The sequence below is a fragment of the Aythya fuligula genome, chromosome 2, assembly GCF_009819795.1.
Source record: "Aythya fuligula isolate bAytFul2 chromosome 2, bAytFul2.pri, whole genome shotgun sequence".
Lineage (NCBI taxonomy): Eukaryota > Metazoa > Chordata > Aves > Anseriformes > Anatidae > Aythya > Aythya fuligula.
In genome coordinates, this window is record NC_045560.1 from 21,940,233 (window position 1) to 21,958,498 (window position 18,266).

At 41.1% G+C, this 18,266-nt stretch overlaps 1 protein-coding gene across 2 annotated transcripts in view; it reads left to right on the forward strand.

Moving 5' to 3' along the window:
* The window catches only part of RSU1 (Ras suppressor protein 1), a 94,009-nt gene that overhangs the window by 28,707 nt on the left and 47,036 nt on the right, over nt 1-18,266 (forward strand). For both annotated transcript variants that reach the window (XM_032182881.1, XM_032182880.1), the window contains exon 8: nt 9,827-9,959. In XM_032182881.1, coding sequence (XP_032038772.1) covers nt 9,827-9,959 — 133 coding nt within the window. The remainder of the gene's footprint in view (nt 1-9,826; nt 9,960-18,266) is intronic.

Sequence of the window (18,266 nt, forward strand, 5' to 3'; positions counted from 1 at the left end):
TGAGGATGCTTGTCTGTAAATACAGTATGTGTGGATGATGAATGCAGGAAATGGCCGGGAGTAGGTGGGTAGAATTCACAGCTTGTTTTTATCATTTGTCTCTCAAAACCCCGTTCATGAGGAATGGTGGTGGGCAGTCATATATAAACTTTAAAGAGGCACTGGCATTTTTTTCCCTAGCATTTAAAAGGTTATGTGCTGCATTGTGAGACAAATAAATCATGATTCACTGCAACAACAGAGTTGCAGTCAGTTATATAAATTGCCAAGGAAGCACTAAATCTGTCACTTTGTGTATTCTGACCATTTAACAATTGGAATCGTGTTTGGGAAGAAAGCTGAGTAGAAGCAAGAACCGCGTAAAGTGGCAGATGCAATTAGTAAGATCAATGATGGTGTTTTAAGTTCATTGTATGGTCATCTGGGTGGACCTATATGTGCTGCGGGAAAGGTTTTCCTAGCAGAGTCAGCAGTGTGAGAGTGGTACGCGCTGCACAATTATTCACAAAGTTGTAGCCAAATGCAACTTGCTGCCCGGAGCATGCCACTAACACATCTATAGGTTTGTGCTTTTGATGTGGAAGCAAATGGCATGATTTCTAAAACCCAGATTCTAACGTTGGCCGTGTTCATTACCCTGCCATCACCACGTGTGTGCACATACATACAGGGTTCTCTCTTCTTTTGACAAGGAAGAAGCGGAGTGATTTCTAAGGATACATGTTTAATTATCCTATTTTTCCAAAACTGAATGTTGGAAGCAGTGGCTTTTAAGTATACTATTCAACATGGTTCTAGTTTATCAAATTATTTCTTCAGGTGAAGAGAGGCAGTGATAAAAAACAGTGAAGTTAGATGCGTGCTTGAAAAGTAGAAAACTCAAGCTCTTTAAAACAAACAAACTTGTTGGGGTAAGTAGCCATGTTCCCTTTTAGGGAGGGTAAAACACTTCTGGAAGTTAAATCTGGGTGTCAGGAAGATTAAGTAATTCTTTCATCATTTCTTAATTATGAACAGCTAATTATATTCTGTGAATAAAAGATTGGCTTTAAATAGAAAGTTCAAGGAATCCTGGCAAAAAGTCTCGATATTTTCATTGCAGAAGGACATTTTAGAGATTAGGCTTTTGAAATGACTCTCGAATTTGTGAATGGACATTACATTATTCGAAGTAGTTGCTGCAGTTATTTGCTGACGTTAATATTAATTGAAATAGCAGTTGACTTAGGTAATTATAACAGGCATGTGCAAACATAAGAATCACATATTTCACAAAAGATAGTTCTTTTCTAAATATTCTTCAGATAAATGCCAAACTTTTCTCCTTTCAGTATGAACTACCGCTGCACTCTGTCTGTGTCACAGCACGGTGCTCTTCACATCTGCAAATGCAGGTGCTGCGATGCTTGTTGGAAGCCAGAATGTCTTGTGAGGCTTTCTGGACACCAGCTCTGAGCGCTGGAACAGCTAATTGATACCTTTCCAAGTTAAAAAATAAGTACCTGCTTCTACTTTTGGGACTAAGGCTAAGGTGTTGGAAGAAAATAAGGAGCTTTTTTAAACCTAGCGGTAGCTAAATAAAAGGACTTGTTGTCCAGGACTGTTGATAGGACAGTTACTAGTGAAGGAATAACAGAAAAACGTACTTGGTGAAATAGGACACAGATTATTTATGTAAGAGAATTATTTCACAAAGTTTGTGAATGTTGTAGTTGTTTCTCATTTCAAGCTTAGTTTAAGGTTAAAAACAAACAAACTTTTCATTTAGTTAGAAACTTGACTGGCTCCATGGCGAGCTGTGTGAGACTGAAGGTGCACAGGAAGAGGTGAGAACCCTGTAAAGTTCCATTATACCCAGAACTATGTTTTCTGTGACCCGTTGTTTAGATTTACAGCACTGGCATTCACTTCTTTACCCTGCTGTAATTCTTGATGAACTTTCCAAAATTCAAATTTGACTTTGTATTAGTTTTTAAAATACTCAGATCCTACTATCACTTTTCAGATGACTGCATCTAGGCTACAGCGTGTAGCCTCTGGAGCTTGTACTGTGATTTTAAGTACCATCAGCATAATAACGATGTTTCTATAAGCAAATAATTATGTCTGCTCTGTCAGGGCTGTAATTAGAGCCTATTAGAACAATTTTTTTGTTGTTAAACGTTGTTCATTTTTACGCATTTCATACTACTTAAAATTGGTTTCACTCTTCTGAATACTCTGCAGGCCTTTTTTGAATGGAAATTTCAAAGGTAAAAGGCACAAGCAATCCAGTGAAATATTTTTGAGCTCATATTTTTAAATTAACTAGATTTTGGTCTGATAGGAACCCTTCAAAGAGAGAATGCTTCGAGTTCTTGTGTAATTGAGAATCCCCTGGGAATTTCTGAGGTTGGTAAAATGTGCGATGCATTTCAGAATAAATTGGGATGCTGATCCCCTAAGCCTGTAACACTTCCTGTCCCATTAACATGCCTTTGATGTTAAATGTCTTTGACACCACGTTAATTCTCTTTGTTCCCAAAGCCTGTGTCGCACAGCAGCGTGTTTTGTAGCGGGGACTGCTGGCTTGCTCCTGGAGGTCCCAGTAAGCACCGAGCAACAAGGAAAGGGCATTTCCAGCACCTTGCAGAGATAGAGAACAGTGGTTGCCTAGTAAGTGGTCTCTTTCAGTTACATTAGGGGTGTTGGAGAAATGAATCTCATCTAGTCTGAAGTCACTCGGAACGGTTTTAGACAGAATATAGAAAGCGTTCGGAAATAATTTCCCGGGTTTCTGTCAGAGTGCTGTTTCTTCTCCAGCTCCCCTTAGCTACCCACACAGTGGCATCAGCCTGGTTGCCTTGGTACCTGCCTGAAGGCAGCGTGTGGTGGAGTTTGGCTGTTGAGACGGCTCGATTTGTCATGTGAAAGTACAAGTCATGAGCCCGGGGTGTGTGACTGGGAGTGCCTTGTGCACCCTACTGAGCAAGTTCTTGTTGGGTTCTCGTTCTCCTCTGTGAATGCTGATGTTGTTTACTTGTGCTACTCGTCATCCTGCTAATGTCAGATTTTGTTGTGTGCAGTGATGGTAGAAATTGCTCGGTCTTGGTCCAAGAGAGTCAGCCAATCTTCCTGTGAGTTGGATAGGAATCTGTGAATATGCCAGGTCTGTATTCCTCCTTTGCTTAATACCTGGGATGTTGTTGAAGGGAAGAGTTGGGTATTTCGTGCATCCTGATGTTTTTCTCAAGCTTTATCTTCAGGCCTGACACATTCTTGAGTGAAAGTCTTCTTGTGTCAGCCTCTCCACTGCGCTTTGCTGTAATGATTCTGGCTGACCTTTGCTGTTTTGTTGGAATTTCATGTAAATATCTCAGAAGAGGGTTTAAAACAAAGTGAATTCAGTGCTAGGAAAGGTTGAGGCAGGACAGGACTGGAGAGTACCATCTTCTTCCCCTAGAATTGTAATAGCAGTGGCTGAAGCAGTACCACTAAGCCTTGCTTCACCTCACCTTGACTTCAAGGGTAAAGAATTCAAGATCTAGTTGGTTTGCTTTCACTTTATTTATTTCTGCCGTGGTCTTTTTGCTGAGACTTCAAGCAAATGGAATAGCTGCTCTGGGATCACACAGAATAATCTGAGTCTTTATTTAACCTGTCAAAGGGAGGAGTGAGAAGAGACTTAGGTGCAGACCTTGGCTATCTCCATGAGATGAAAGCACGGGTGAATTTCCTGTCTTGTAGGAGGGCAGAACAAGCAGCACTGCTGAAGAACTGTGGCAGCCCAGTTGAGAGCAGAAATGAAGAATGCCTTTTAACAAAGTGATGAACCGTCTGAACAAAACACCAGTGGCAGAATCTCCATCTCCTGATGTTTTTCAGACCACATGTTTTTCTGTTCCAACTGTCTTTGTTAAACACTTCAATTACTGAACTGACACAGGGATAACTGGGCAAAGCTCTGCTGTTAGATGTATTCAAGAGAACACTCAAGTCAGGGTCTAATCTCTGAACTCATTATTGGAAATTTTCACTTAAGTCTCAGAAATCGGTAGAATAACGTGCGTGGTTACTATGTATCTGGGCTCCTGCTTTCTGTCTCTGAAAGTAATTGTAGAACTGATGATGGGCTTAGGCTTCAGTGTCTGCCTTTCAGATTGCTCATTCAGACTTCTCTTCCCTGGGGCTTCCCGTCTCACACGCACAGGCGAGGCTTCAGCACTGCCATCTGAGCGGTCAGACAAGCAGCCAGAGGAAGGCTTCCAGCCTGCTCCTGTCGGAAGGATGCTGGGGAGTATCTGTAAGGCTTGTTAGCATCTACCTGATCTGACTTCTTGTTATCTGGGACTCGAACCTGCTTCCCTGTTAAGTAAAACGTCAACAACTTTGGTGCAAGCACAACCAACGCAAACGCAGTTTCAGAGTTGTCTGAAGTGCTGATCGCCCTACACCATGCGCTTAGAGCTTCTCCCATAAAAGAGCGTATTGGTGACAGGGCAAAAGTGTTGCTGGGGTTGATCTTTTGAGGGCGCTTCAGTCTAGGTTTAGATTTACTTGTTTTGTTTTCTTTTGGTACCTAGAAGCTCATTAATAAGCAAATGTATGTTTCCAACATATGTTATGGAGCCGTGGATCTGTTTGTCGTACTGACTATTTCTATGATTGCTTTAGCTGATGCCAAAGAAGATTGAGTCACACTTTGCTTGTGTACGAGTCTTTCCTCTGTTCTGCGTTACCCTACTGCTCCTTTATAACCACCATTTAAATCTCTCTTCTTCTAATCCCTCAAAAGCGATAGAGGTCTTCAAGGCAGAGATGATCTTCCTTTTTACAGGAGTGATCTAAGTTACCAATCCACAACTAACATGCACTTCAGACTTGTGTAAAAATCATTTGCTTTTGATAAACTATGCCATAGAAATCAGTATATATTTGCATGTTTTTATGTAGAATTTAAGACAGTATTCACAATTAATTGCTTTTGTATCACTTTTATGATAAAATAGTCATGACATTTCTTCCACCCCCATGCTTAAACCAATCTCTCTCTCTATGGAGGCAAAGCACACGCCACAAAAGTAATAAAAATTATAAGCCCTGTAGTGTAAAGCGAATCTAAAACAAGATAGCATAGACATATTTTTACATACAACCTAAGTTTAAATTTAGTGTAGTGGATTGATCCCTTGCTTAGCCTTTAATAAAACAGGATTCAGAGGTATTTATATCTAAGCAAAGAAATAAAATTAGTTTCATTCCTCCCGTCCTTATGTATGACACTGAACGAGTAAGACCTCTATGTTGTAAAGGGAAAGAACATTTAAATCACAGTATTAAGAGGAATCACTACAATGAAGGCCTGAGGACTGAGGACTGCCTGAGGACTCTCCTGGAGGTCGGTGCTGGAGGCTGGAAGGTGAGGCAGAACATCACCGGGAAGCAGAAGTGAAGTGTAGCAGGATACAGGCCCCAGATTGTTTCAGCTGGAATTCCACTGATTTTAATGAAGCTCCACCAGGGATGAATTTAAGCCATTACAAAGAGGCGTAGATCTGGCATTTTACAGCTCGGATCATGTTTCTTACGCTGAATGCCAGCGTTCTCTTCTCAAATGTCAGACTTGTTTAATTACTTTATTTCACCTTTTAATTTTTGAAAGTATTTAAAGTGTTGCTGAGGGGCGTTGGAGCGGAAAGGACAAAGTCAGCTTTGTGTTCGTACTGTTTCATTGTGTTTGTATTGAAATAATGCCTACGTATACTAATCAGACTTTATTGTACCTTACGCATACATACCTGCTATATAATATTTACCTGATGTGATACAGCACAGGAGACTGAGGGATTTATAGCTGGATATGAGAGGTGCCTGCAGGCTGGATCTAATGGCAGGAAGAGCTGGGGAAGCCTGGAGACACCCCTGGGCTGGGTCAGAGGTAGCATTATGGCAGGGTCTGACACTTTTCCACAAACAAGACTGCAGGAGGCAGCATTTTATCTGCTTTTATGAGCTCTTTTCTGACTTTTGCAGGCAGTTGAGCAAAATATGAGTGTTTACACAAACGGCTTTTATTTCAACAGCACTGAAGGAAAATGACAAGAAATGTTATCTAGCGCGCTTGAGATCAAGTGCAGGATAGGTTTATCAAGGGGTGCAGGGAAACTGTAGCTGCCTCTGCCCTGGGATGTCACTCAGGATGGGGCATGCTTATTTTAACTTATTTTAAGAAGAACATTAGAAGCTCTCAAAAATAATATGAAAAACATTTCTGGGATGTAGGGAAGGAAGGGGCTGTGCTTGACTGGTCTTGAGGACGGCCTTCTCTCTTACCAGAGATACGTGACTGTAATGGATTTCATGGGAGTTGATCTCATTCATGTTGGCCAAATACCAAGAACCATAAGTCCATTATAAAGAAATACAACTGTAGCCTGCGTGTTATGCCAAATTTTATTAATGATGAACAGTTTTTTGTTTGTTTGTTTTTGTGTTTTTTTTTTTTAGAGGTTAATGTGCATGTTAAAACAAACCAGTATAGACCAATGCAGTCTCCAACCCTAAAATACACCGTGACTGAACCTTCAGTACTGGCTTTTTACTACAGGCAATTTTGTCTTTTGCTTATTAAAAATATCAGAGGGGTTTGATGTGATCTGTGTAGCAGAACAGGATGCAAAGTTCTTGAAGGCCTGGGGACAGTGTGCTGCTGCTGCTAGACACTCAGTGTGAGGACACATCTGCCACATCTCTTTCCCTGGCCCTCGGATCTGGTGCTGCAGGGATAGGATGAGGGCATTTCTTAGCAGAGTGCTGCTGTTAAAAATATTTCTAGGCAAGAAGACTGTTTGGAGGGGACACAGCTGTGAGGTGCCCGGCTACAGAGCACGACTCCACCCTTCACAGGTGGGTTGGCTGGAAACACAGAGGGGCACCAGGACATGACCCTGGGCAAGGTATTGGGATGAGCCACACGTTCTCAGCCCATTTCATGATTTAGTTTTAAGGCTGCTTTGTTCTCCGTTTGCTTGCCGTGTGGCAGGAGTGACAGGTTATGTTCTTCCCTTCGTGCTGGTAAGGTGGGACAGGCTCTCTGTACTGTGCTTAGTTTTGTGCCCTTCGTTGCCTACAGCTTGTTGCCCAGGTGGAAATGTAGGCATTGAATGGGGGTGAGTTTAAAGTGCTTGGTGCCCCGTCCTTCCTCCTTTCTTTGGGACAGCCCTCCTTGACTCCTGCTGCCAAAGAGCACCTCTTCTCTGGCTATTGCTTGCCATGAAGACAGAAGGGTTCTTTCTTTGCATGTCACAAAGCATTATTAAATTCTTTGATTAACCACCCTGGGGATGAGGTAGCAGTTGTGACCCCTGATGCCACCTGCGCTGCCTTGGAGAAGCTCTCCCAGAGCAGCTGCTGCTTTGCCAAGGTGCTTCCTGAGCCAGGAGGAGCTGGATCTAGCTGTGGATTCCAGACTTGTGGGTGCCCCGTTTTTTTGCCATAAGTAGATTAAAAAGTATGACATCTCTACCTGCTCCAACAATATTTGGGACAAAGAGAAGGCAGAATAAAGTGAAGTGGCTGGAGCTCTGCAGTTCATTTTGCTTGAGCAGTCCTCTTTTTGCTGTAAGATTTCTCTGGCTCTAGTAGAATAGTATTTATTTCGATTAATTGCGTTTAAATGGGCATGTGGTATTTAGGATTGGAAGTGGGCGCACTCCACTGTGGGGATGGGAAACATACGGCAGCATTCCTTGGGCTGCACATTTCTGAACCAAGTTGGGAATTCAGCTAAGAAGCTTGTGGAGATTGTGGGAATGTGAAGCTTATTCTTGCAGACAACATTGAACCTGACCCATGATGGGGCCAAGTTTGTCTCCCCAGGTGTGACTATTTTTATGAGCTGTGTACAGATGCATCGCTTCGCCTTGACGCCGTACTTAGCGGGCTGTAATTATATGCGAGCACTTACAGTGTTGGTAGTTCTGGAGAGAAATGCATGTGTGTGTGTTTTTGTTTTTTTTTTTTTTTTTTTTTTTTTTTTTTTGCAGGTAATAAAATGGAAAATCCAATTTGCTGTTGCAAAGTAAGCCTCTGAGTGATACATGATCTTCATAGCAGCATCAGTCAGGGGGTTACTGCTAATCGCAGCGCGGGCCGGCTTCCCTGGTGGCCTGTGCCTTACACTGAGCACTGAATGGTGTGAGCTGTATCCTGAGCCAGCCAGCACAGATTTAGACACCCTGCTTTCTAGCTTATTAGGTCCTCGTTGTCACAGTACTTAATCCTCCTTCCTGATCCTTGTTAGAACACCAGGGCTGGCTGTCCCATAATAAAGGAGCCGGGCGCGAGGCTCCTAACTGGAGGCACTGGAGCGTAAGGCAGACAGGGCGATGGCTGCCTGACTGACAGAGGGGTGAGATGCCTCCTGCATGTCGTTATTTAACGAGAACAGCCCTCAGACAGCTGACAGATGAGCCCGGTAAGGTAATGGTAGCTTGTTGATGGGCCGATATGAGATGCATGACATCTTTTCACACAGTATAATGGTCTGTCTTTACTCTAATTGCATTAACCCTTCTTACGGAGAGAATAACGTTAAGGATCAGCTGGAATGGAGAACACGGGGAAACGCAAACGGTTTTCAGAAGTGTCTGTAGGAAATGTGTGCTCGTGCTACTTACATAGGTGCCTTTCATTTTGAAAAATGAGCACATCAGGTTGATTTTAGAATTCCCTGACAGCTTGGCTTGGTCAGGCTTCTAAACGTGGTATTTCTATGTTTTGTTTCCCATGGTTATCTATACAAAGGTATTTTATATTTGTGGCTTTGGATTTCTGGGGGGATTGCTGAGGCTCCCTTAATCACAAAATTCACATAAAAAATTTGAAATGGCGGTAGAGATTTCCTGTTTTAATTTAAGGAGCACAAATGATTTCAATGTCTAAAATTATTTCAATGCCTAGGCCTTTCTGGAAGTTAGCCTCTTGTATCCATAGTCATGAAGAGTTACAGTATAGTACTGTTGTGGTTTTTGGGTGGCAGTTTTTTAGAAAACAGTCAAAAAAAACCAACTCCTTAAAAGTCTATTAAGTCTTCCTGTCAATGAAATAGGCACAACTGGCATGTTGCAAGCCTGGCTTTGTTTGTGTTTGTCAGTATAGAGAAGTGTCATCAGGGACCTGCAGCAGGATCCTGGCACAAGCAGCTCGCTGGGCACTGGGAAGGGAAGGAGCCTGGTGGGCATCACTTGTTGGCATTGTGCTTGGAGCAGGGGCTGAGAAATGCTGTGCAACGTTAAGCTTCAGTGCAGCTAAATCCTCCCGTCCTGTCAGTCTCCGTGCATGACTCTTGGCCGTGGTAGACAAGGATAACTTGCTGAGTTGCCCTGTAGAGCTGAAAGTTATGTGTAATGGCATAGCTACGTGAAACCTTTAAGGTTGCAGGAGAGCTGGGAAGTTCAGAGGGAGGCATCGGGAAGCCCCATGCTCTTATTCAGTTGTTCTGGCAGTGCTGACTGAACTTACTCCCATACAGGACATCCCAAACCCCATCTGCTAGTAAGTCCTGCTTAAAACTAATTCAGTGAATAAAAATTATAAAGAGTGGCCTGAGTTCAAGTCTGCTGTGCAATATGCGGTACCACTGAAATGAATAGGGTGCAGCAGCATCCATCATGGTTGGAACTATCATTTCTTCTTTTTCCTCTCTCTTAAACCTGAAATATTTGCTTTGTACTCTACGAAATGAATGAAAGGTGTTTTTTTTTTTTATTCACAGCCAGGTATTTCTTTATTTTTTTTTTTTTAATTTCATATTTTTTTCATCTGCCATTTTTTAAATCCCTTTCAGGTAATTTGGATTTGACTGGTCAAAAGCAAGTCTTCAAAGCAGAGAACAATCCTTGGGTGACACCAATAGCCGACCAGTTCCAGCTGGGAGTGTCTCATGTGTTTGAATACATTCGTTCAGAAACATACAAATAGTAAGTATTACATGACACAGTTATGTGCTGTAGGTGTGTGTTGCTGTTTGTTTTTTTTTTTCCCTGTGGTGTGTTTAGCAAAGTGTTATCACCCTTCTTTCATAATCCATGCACTATCTTGGGATTCGGGGCAAACAGGAAAACCTGTAAATTTTTATTTAGTAGTTTTACTAACAAGAAGGTAAATTAATGTGATTCGGGTATGTTAGAAAGGCATAAAGATTGTTCAGTATTGTCCTGCTTTTGTGGTTCATTTCTAAGAGCGACGTAGAAGAGCAAGAATTGAAAGCCTTTGAAAAGTACTAATTTGAAGTATGTGCAGTAAGGTTTTATGCACTGAAGTAAGTATTTGTTGATGGTTTTGACTGTAAGTTTCTTATGTGTTGAAAGAACTGTCTAGAATTCAAACCTGTTTTGGTCTGGGCTGGTTTACGTAAGTCCATAACTCTAGCAATTCAAATAGAGGTACTACTGCTTTCTTCAAGTGCTGGACTTGTTCATTTTAAATCAAAATTCGGAGTACAAATGCTAAGTATTTGTTTGGGAAATAATGTCTTTAATCATTCACTGAATTGAAATATTTCCTCACACTTAAACTATCCATGTTACCAGTCCTAGTAAAACTTCACATGGCAAGTTATTTTTGTGTCTGAAAACTACCTTGATGCTGCCTTCCTGAATCATTAGGTAGTACAACAGATGGTACCCCTAGATCAGAAACTTAGTTTTTGCGTTTCCTCTTTACTTAAATTTATATTTTAGTAATTTAGAAGCATTTCTGACCATTTTTTGTACAATATCTGTCAATTCAAAAGAGAGCATTTGTAGATAAAGGTTTTGGGATTCCAATTAAGTAACTGAGATATGAATTTCTGCGTGAAACTGTTAAATGATCTAGCAGTGACTGTTGTATGCTGTTTTTCATTTACAGAATTCAAGTGAAAAGGGTCATAGATCAGAGTGTGGTAACAAAAACTGTGTGCCTCAGAAGTATCCTGATCTTTGTGCAGTAATACACATTTCTCAAGGTGCATTTATTCAAAGATATAAGTAGGCTGTAATACCTCTCTTCCAGCAGTCTTCTCTTCTGCAGACATGGTGGAGGGAAGCAGCTGTTTCCCTAGACCTGTCTCCACAGTCCACTGTGCAGCTGCATCTAGGTTTCTTGATAACATGTTTTGTAATTTCTTATGGCCAGTTTTATGTTCCTGCTTAAGCAGTGTAGATTAGGGTGCCTCATGCAGGTCTTACACGGACAGCACAGGGATCATGAGGACAGGAAAGTTTAAAGGACTGAAATTTTAAGAATTTGACCCATGTTAAGATTTTCTGGGGGAGCTCTTTCTATCTGTCTATAATAAAAAACAGTAATAAATAATGGTTTTGTAGCAGCGATTAATAAACCGCTCCGTCAACTTTCCTTTTGCACCCAAAATTAAGATAAAAGATTCTGTAATTCATCACTTGCCTCAGCTGTTGCTCTTTGTTTTAAACAAACCACATAATGTTTGCTGCCTTGTTCTTTGCCAAGGTGTAATGGTGTCTTGTTGCCTAATGGGTTGATTTTGATTTTGACCACAGTAAATATTTGAAGCCTTTCTAGTTGACAGTGCAAGCAAACTCAGACTTCAGCCATTAACGGGGAAAATGGAATCAAAAGAGTCATTGCATGGGTCCTTCAGAATTCAGCTTTGATCTTAGCAGCTTATTCAGTTAAAATGTCATATTGTAAAATATCAGTGATGAAAAAAATGTGTGCAGGTGATAGAGAAGATGTTTTATTATCGTTTCCAGCATACATTTAAATCATAAATTAAACATATCAATGTAATTTTGTTAGAAGGCCAGTAGCAACTTGTTTTGGTTCTTCATTGTGCTTGTTTCATGTATTCTGTAAAGAGTTTGTAGATTTTCCAGTGAAAAAGACTCCTTTTTATCTCCAGTTTCCTTTAAATATGCGATCCGAGAATTACTTGCATGCCACCTGCTACAGACATTTTTCAATTTGTGGAAAGCCAATTTTAGAACTTAAAACTTGCAAGGAATGGCATAATCTGGTTAACAGGTCTTGTAGTGTTATTGTGCACAAAGCAAATAAGTTGTGAACATACAAGAAATTAAAACTCTTTTTTGTGCTGAAAATTTGATCTTCTCCCTTTAACAACTATACATATTCAGCTTTATTTTTTCTTCCAGAGATTGTCCAGGTATTGTATCTTCTTTTTTTCTCATTAAGCCAATCACTAAACTGAAATGTGAATGTAGTAATTTTATCTGTAGATATCTACTTTTATGCACATTTGAACGATTAGATTTCTTTGGATCCTTCAGCTCCCCCCAAAAGAAATTTAACATTAAAATTAACTTATATTTGATAGACGCAGGCAGCTTAACTTTTAATCTGAGACAAAGCAGTGTAGTTAACTGGGTGATTGGATAAACTTCTGAGGTTGGGTAACCTCACTTTTGCAATACTGAGAAAAGAGAACGGTTCATACATATTAGTAGCTTACAATCAGTATTGTCATCTCAGATCAGGAAGTTTACTTTGAGGTACAGGCAGATGTGGACTTTCATAAACTAGGGACCATGCATCTATATTGTAGATGGATTTTGAGCTCCAGAGATGGTAATTCTCTCCCTATGCCCATTGCTTTTGCTAGCTGATTGGAAATATTGATTTTACTTTGTTTACAAGTATAACATTGTCTATACTGGCTAAGACAGAGAGGGTACGCTCACACAATCGTGAATGCCAAGTTTCAGGGCCTTAGCGAGTTTCATTTCACTAAGTGGGTTATGTTAATATATTTTATTTTGTGTTTTCAATGGCTAGATCATCATATTTACTCAGTTGCTGTTATCTCAGCCAGAAAGTAGTAACTCACCGAGTATTGGCAATTTGCTCGTTTGCAGTCACGTTACTAAACCTTGAGGTTTCTTCTGATAGCTGGCACAAGCCATAACAGTGCTGCAATCACCATCAGAGTTTTCCATTCAGATTCTGAGGCTGCATTTGTGAAGTAGCTATCAAATAGATCAAAACACTCTTCTTTCTCTGGTGAAATACCCTGGCCATTTCAAGCATGGTCAGTGAAAAATATCACCCCATTTTTAGCCTCATTTTAGGATATTCCTGCCCTAGTGATTAATTGGTAAGTAGAGATGACACCATCGAGGGATGAGTATGTTTAAAGAAGCTGTCATTGTCTCACTTACCTTTATGTTTTCATACTCCTGTTTTACATGGTAGTTCAGTGCCAAGTACCACATTGGAGTAGTACTTGACTTCAGAAGGGTGTCAGTCAGTAGGCCACTCAGATCAGCTGCTCCTACTTAGTAGGCTCTTTCCTTTCCTTTAATTTCCTTACCTTTCATGAGAAATGTTGCCAGGTGATTTTTCAGCCCCCATTTTTCAAGGAAGACTTGTGCTGACAAGAAGCTGGGCCATATATTGTGTCAGAAAATCTGTGTGGCGGGGCTCTTAATTCTCAACAGGGAACTCAGCAGCGTATGGCACTTTGCTGCCTTTTGTTGGCTAGAATACGCCCACTGTACATATCATCCTGTGACAGCATCGTTTGGAAACGGGTCAGTTTGCCAAGAATGTAATGATTCTTACTCTCTGACTGCCACACTGGCTTTTGGAAAGTTCAGGTTGTAAGCTGAATTTTGGCCTTGATTCTCTACATACTCAGGAGGTGCCATTAAACTCCCCATGTGGCATCAGGGTGGGATTGAAAAGCAGCTGAAATACTTATTCAGACAGTAAAGGGTAATGGCAACCTCATCTCCTCAAAGAGCTTAACTAAATGTTTTATTTTTTATTCATGTGTGTGTTCAACTTTCAAAGTGACCTTTTTGTTACAAGCATATTCTCAGAGGATCGTCTCTGTGTAGGGTACCAACAAAGAGATGATGGATTGTATGATTTAGTGGCTATAACGCACTTAGACAAGTGCAGACAGACATAAATGTTCGAAAGAAACCAATGAATTAAACTTCTACGAAGAACTGAAATCCTGTGATGTTCATCAGGATTGGTGTCAGATAATTAGTGATTTGATTAAGGTGAGGTGAAGCTCAGATGTGCAGTTGGTACCTGAGGGTGGGTTTGATTGCTGGTGTTCACAGATTCAGAGTTAATCCAGAAAGCTGCCCTTTGGGTGTGTTTCTGGCATTAATCAGTCGTGTGCTCTTGATCAATCTTCATGTGAAAGTTGCTCTTTGCCTGTTTGTTCTTGTAACAGAAAGGGTACTGATTCTGCTTTTGTCACAGTGCTCCATAGCAGTCATCATCACCCGATGGCATAATCTCAGCTGCAACAAAACAATTTGCTAAATGCTGATTACTTAGAATGACATTCAGACTTACAGCACTTCTAAGCTGCTGTTGAACCTGACACTCACCTTTTAACGCTTTCTTTAATGATTCTCCTTGTTTGACCTCCTTATTTCAGCGAGGCAGAGTTACGATAGGACAGTGACCATTAGTTAACTTTCTAGAAAGCTGCTTTCCTCAGGAGGCAGTCAGCCTGAAGCCGAGAATCTCAGCAAGATGTTTTGCAAAAGGAAATAGGCTGTGGTTTTCACATTTCCATCGGAAAAGGTGGTAGAAGAGCAAGCCATTTTCAAGACTGACACACTCTTACCAGCGGAAATAGTTTGATGAATGCTATGCCAAGCATGTATCGCTTGGCAACACTGAAGCATAGGTTTTCCTGTGCTAAGCATTGCAAGTGAAAACCTCGTTTTATTGTCAGTGACAGTCTGGGAGAATCCACCCTTGATTCAGTCCTGTCCCTAGAGACAATCTCCTCTCCATCTTCCTTCTTTAGGATGAACTATCCTGCTGGAAACCCACCGCTCTGCGGCAAATCCCCACTGCTTTCAAGGCAGCAGGCACAGGTCAGGAAAAAAGGGATTCTTTTTCTGGGTTATAGTAATGAGGAGTATTTTTGCATTTATTTTTAACAACTAGAGGAGACTGGGTAAGATACTCAAAGGAATTCAGTAGAATACAAATAGTATTCAGAAATAACTCTTGGACTCTTTGGTAGTTTGTGGAAGAGAAATTTTCTTCTAGTACTTCGCATTGTCATTGTTCCTACAGAGATGGCTCTTGTGCGTGCTCCTACCATGAACCTTTAGTAAGTACTTCTTCTTTCCCCTTCTCGCTTTTACATTGTCATTATCCTGTGCCCTGTGCAAAAATTAAGACGGTTTCATATATCTAGTAGTCCACTGCTGGAGCTCATTTCTATATTTCAGTGGCTTTTTAGCCTGGCATCTTTATCATTTGGTCACTGCCATGGATGTGCCGTCTGTGCCAGTGGTGGCTGTGATCTCCTGTGCTTTAGGGTTATTTCAATGACTAGGTAATGATGGCGGTAACAAGATGACCTCGGCGATTTACCAGAGGTGCAATTCTCTGAGATGCCCCATCTCCTGCACAGATGAGGTCGTGGAACGTGAAACTTCATTCCAAGGAAGGCAAGAAGCAAGATTTGGTACAGCTAAGAAGTAAACAAGAGTTTATAATCCTAGTTTAGGCATTTCAGTCACGTATCAGTAAAAATTTGCAATTAACCAGGAAAAATCTTTTATCAGCTTGATGTGGAGAAGTATAAAAATGTAATTTACATTTGGTTTTGTTTTATCTAAGGCATGGTACTGTATATTTTATATGAAAATACTGATTTGTATTCCACCAAATGTTGTATTTATTGGCTGTATTTTAAAAATTGATAAATATATTAGTACATTATTTCCAACAGAGACAGTAGATGACTCAGAGTCCTGACATCTTTGGACAACATTTACATGCAAATCTGTAACTCTTCCCCAACGCAAACTGGAACCCATGTTGAAAGATAAACAAGAGGAACAGTATCCATATATATTTGTGTTTATATATTGCTAAGATGGATATGTAATAAAAATGAAGCTATCGCTGATGTATCTGACAGATACGGATACTACACATATAAATACTGGCCTAACTACTGATATTACCATTCCCTTAGATGTGAACTTTCATATAAAGCTTAGAATATTATGCAGGAATCCATTTACCATGTCAGCGATGATAACCCAGGGCTTAAGTCACTGGTGCTGGGTTAGAAGCAGAATTGGAATGAAGAACTGAGGAAAGCACAAAAGCTGAGGATTTGATGAAGCCAAAGGTGGGGAAAGAATCACAGTAGGATACAGGGCTCGAGTAGGGAAACAAGACAAAGTTGTGTATAATCATGCAGCAAGGCAAGATCAGTCGCTGAGTTACACATCTCTGGTAATTACAGTAAAATCCAAACTGAGGAACACCTAGGGATGTCTCAAAGAAAGTGGTAAGAAACAGAATTAAGGGCCTAGCCTAGAGGACAGATTGCAGTTTAAGCAAACAAGCGAAGATTAAGATGTGCTACTGCAGGCAAATGGCATTCTGAGCAGGGAAAAAAGCACAGGTGGGACTGAATGAAATATGTGTGGTGGGAAAAAGAGCTGACCCAGACTGGGATCTACCTCGTTAGGCTCTTAGTCGTGGGAGAGACTGGTTATGGCTCTCTGAAATGAAAGGTGTCCTTTTCTGAACTATGATATTCAAATTATTAATAATGGTGAAGGAAAGAGTCACGTTCTGTTATGTTTCTGTGTTCAGTACAAACAGGATGGTGTTTGTGTGCCTTTTAGGAAATATTTTTCAGTCCATTAGGTAGAAGCCTGACCAGTGTTTTGTTGAGAAACGGTTTTGAACCTCCAGGACTGGGGACGTACACTCAAGAGGTTAAGGAGAGTTGCCTGGAAGAGCCTGGACTCACCAAAGTTCATTTTTAATTAAATTGTGATGTCAGGAAAATGCCAAAAAGCGGCAGCAGTGCTAGCATCATTCCAACAACAAGGAAGGCAAATAAACCGAATGCACTTGCTATGAACTAGTTTCGTCTGACTTCAGGTCTGCGTTAGTGAAGAGAAGACATGCGATTCCAAGATGTAAAAGGATATGACTGTAATATGAGTGTAATTAATACAACTAAGGCATTAATGTGATTTTAAAAACTGTCCTAAAGAGAGATTGTAAATTTGGTTAGCTGAGGCAAATCTTTAACTGCAGGAGAGTTTTGTGGAGGATTGAGCTTGTAAGGCTTGAATGTTATCATTAGAAAATTAGCACTGTATCATTTCAATAAAGCAAACACTAAAAAGAATTAACAACCGTCTGGTAGGTCTTGGGAGGTAGTTATTAACAAGGGCGCTGCTGGTGAGCTCCACAGAGATCTGACCTGAAACCCTTTGATGTTTTCCTCAGTTATTTAGAAGCAAATACACAGCCATTACTGACTGAAATTGTGGACGCCCCAGAAGCTGGTGTGAAGGCAGTGAAAATACGGCTGGCCTGGATTGCTTAATAAACCATGCCCGTGCGCAGCATGTTTTAAAGCAGCTCAGAGAAGGGCTGCACACCCGCCAGCAAGGCGTGCGGGATGTACCTCGCTTTGTGGTTATGGTTATGGGAGGAGATAAAAAGGAGCGAATGCTGCTTTCCAGAAAGCAAGTGGCTCTGAAAAATGCCTGAGACATAATATAACTGAAGTGCGCTGTCAGCTTCAATGCCACATCCAAAAGGCCTAGGAGAAGCCTTGGTGGAATTAATACAGGAATGGGAACTCGCTTCTTTACGCTTCGACTGAGATCAGGTCTGGTGTCAGTAGTTTTAAAGGGGTGTTAAAATGAGGTGCAGACACACCTCAAGTGGTTTGAGAGCAGAAGTCAGAATGAGAAGGGAAAGCCAGGTGCAGCATCGTGAAAACGTGCTAATAAGCACTTAATAAGGGCAAACTGCCACAGAAAGTAGCGGGTTTATTTTTCTCTCATTGTCCTCCGATTGTGGCAGGATGCCTTTTGAGATACACCTTTTGTGTTTTGAATCAGCGTGTTGGTGCGTGTTACTGCGTGAACCACCATGGCTTTTGAGATGTTTTGCCTAGTACATAGAGATGCCAATCAATTGCCCGATTTTAGACTTTACCATAATTTTAAGGCTTCATATCCAGCGTCAAATGTGCTCTGCAGTAGCTGATGTGTGTGTGGGGAGTCCAGCTCATTATCCCCAGGGGCTGCCAGGGCTTTTCTCAACCTGCCCTGTGGCCTGGCTGGGTCGTCTTGTTGCCAAGCCAAGGCAGCACGTCCAAAATGCATGCAGTTAAGAAACTGGACCGATGTTTTCTGAAGGTGCCTTACCTGATCTTTTCTGCAAGGATGTTGGTGAGAACACAATTTGGCCTTTAAGGTAGGTAATGAAAAGGATGT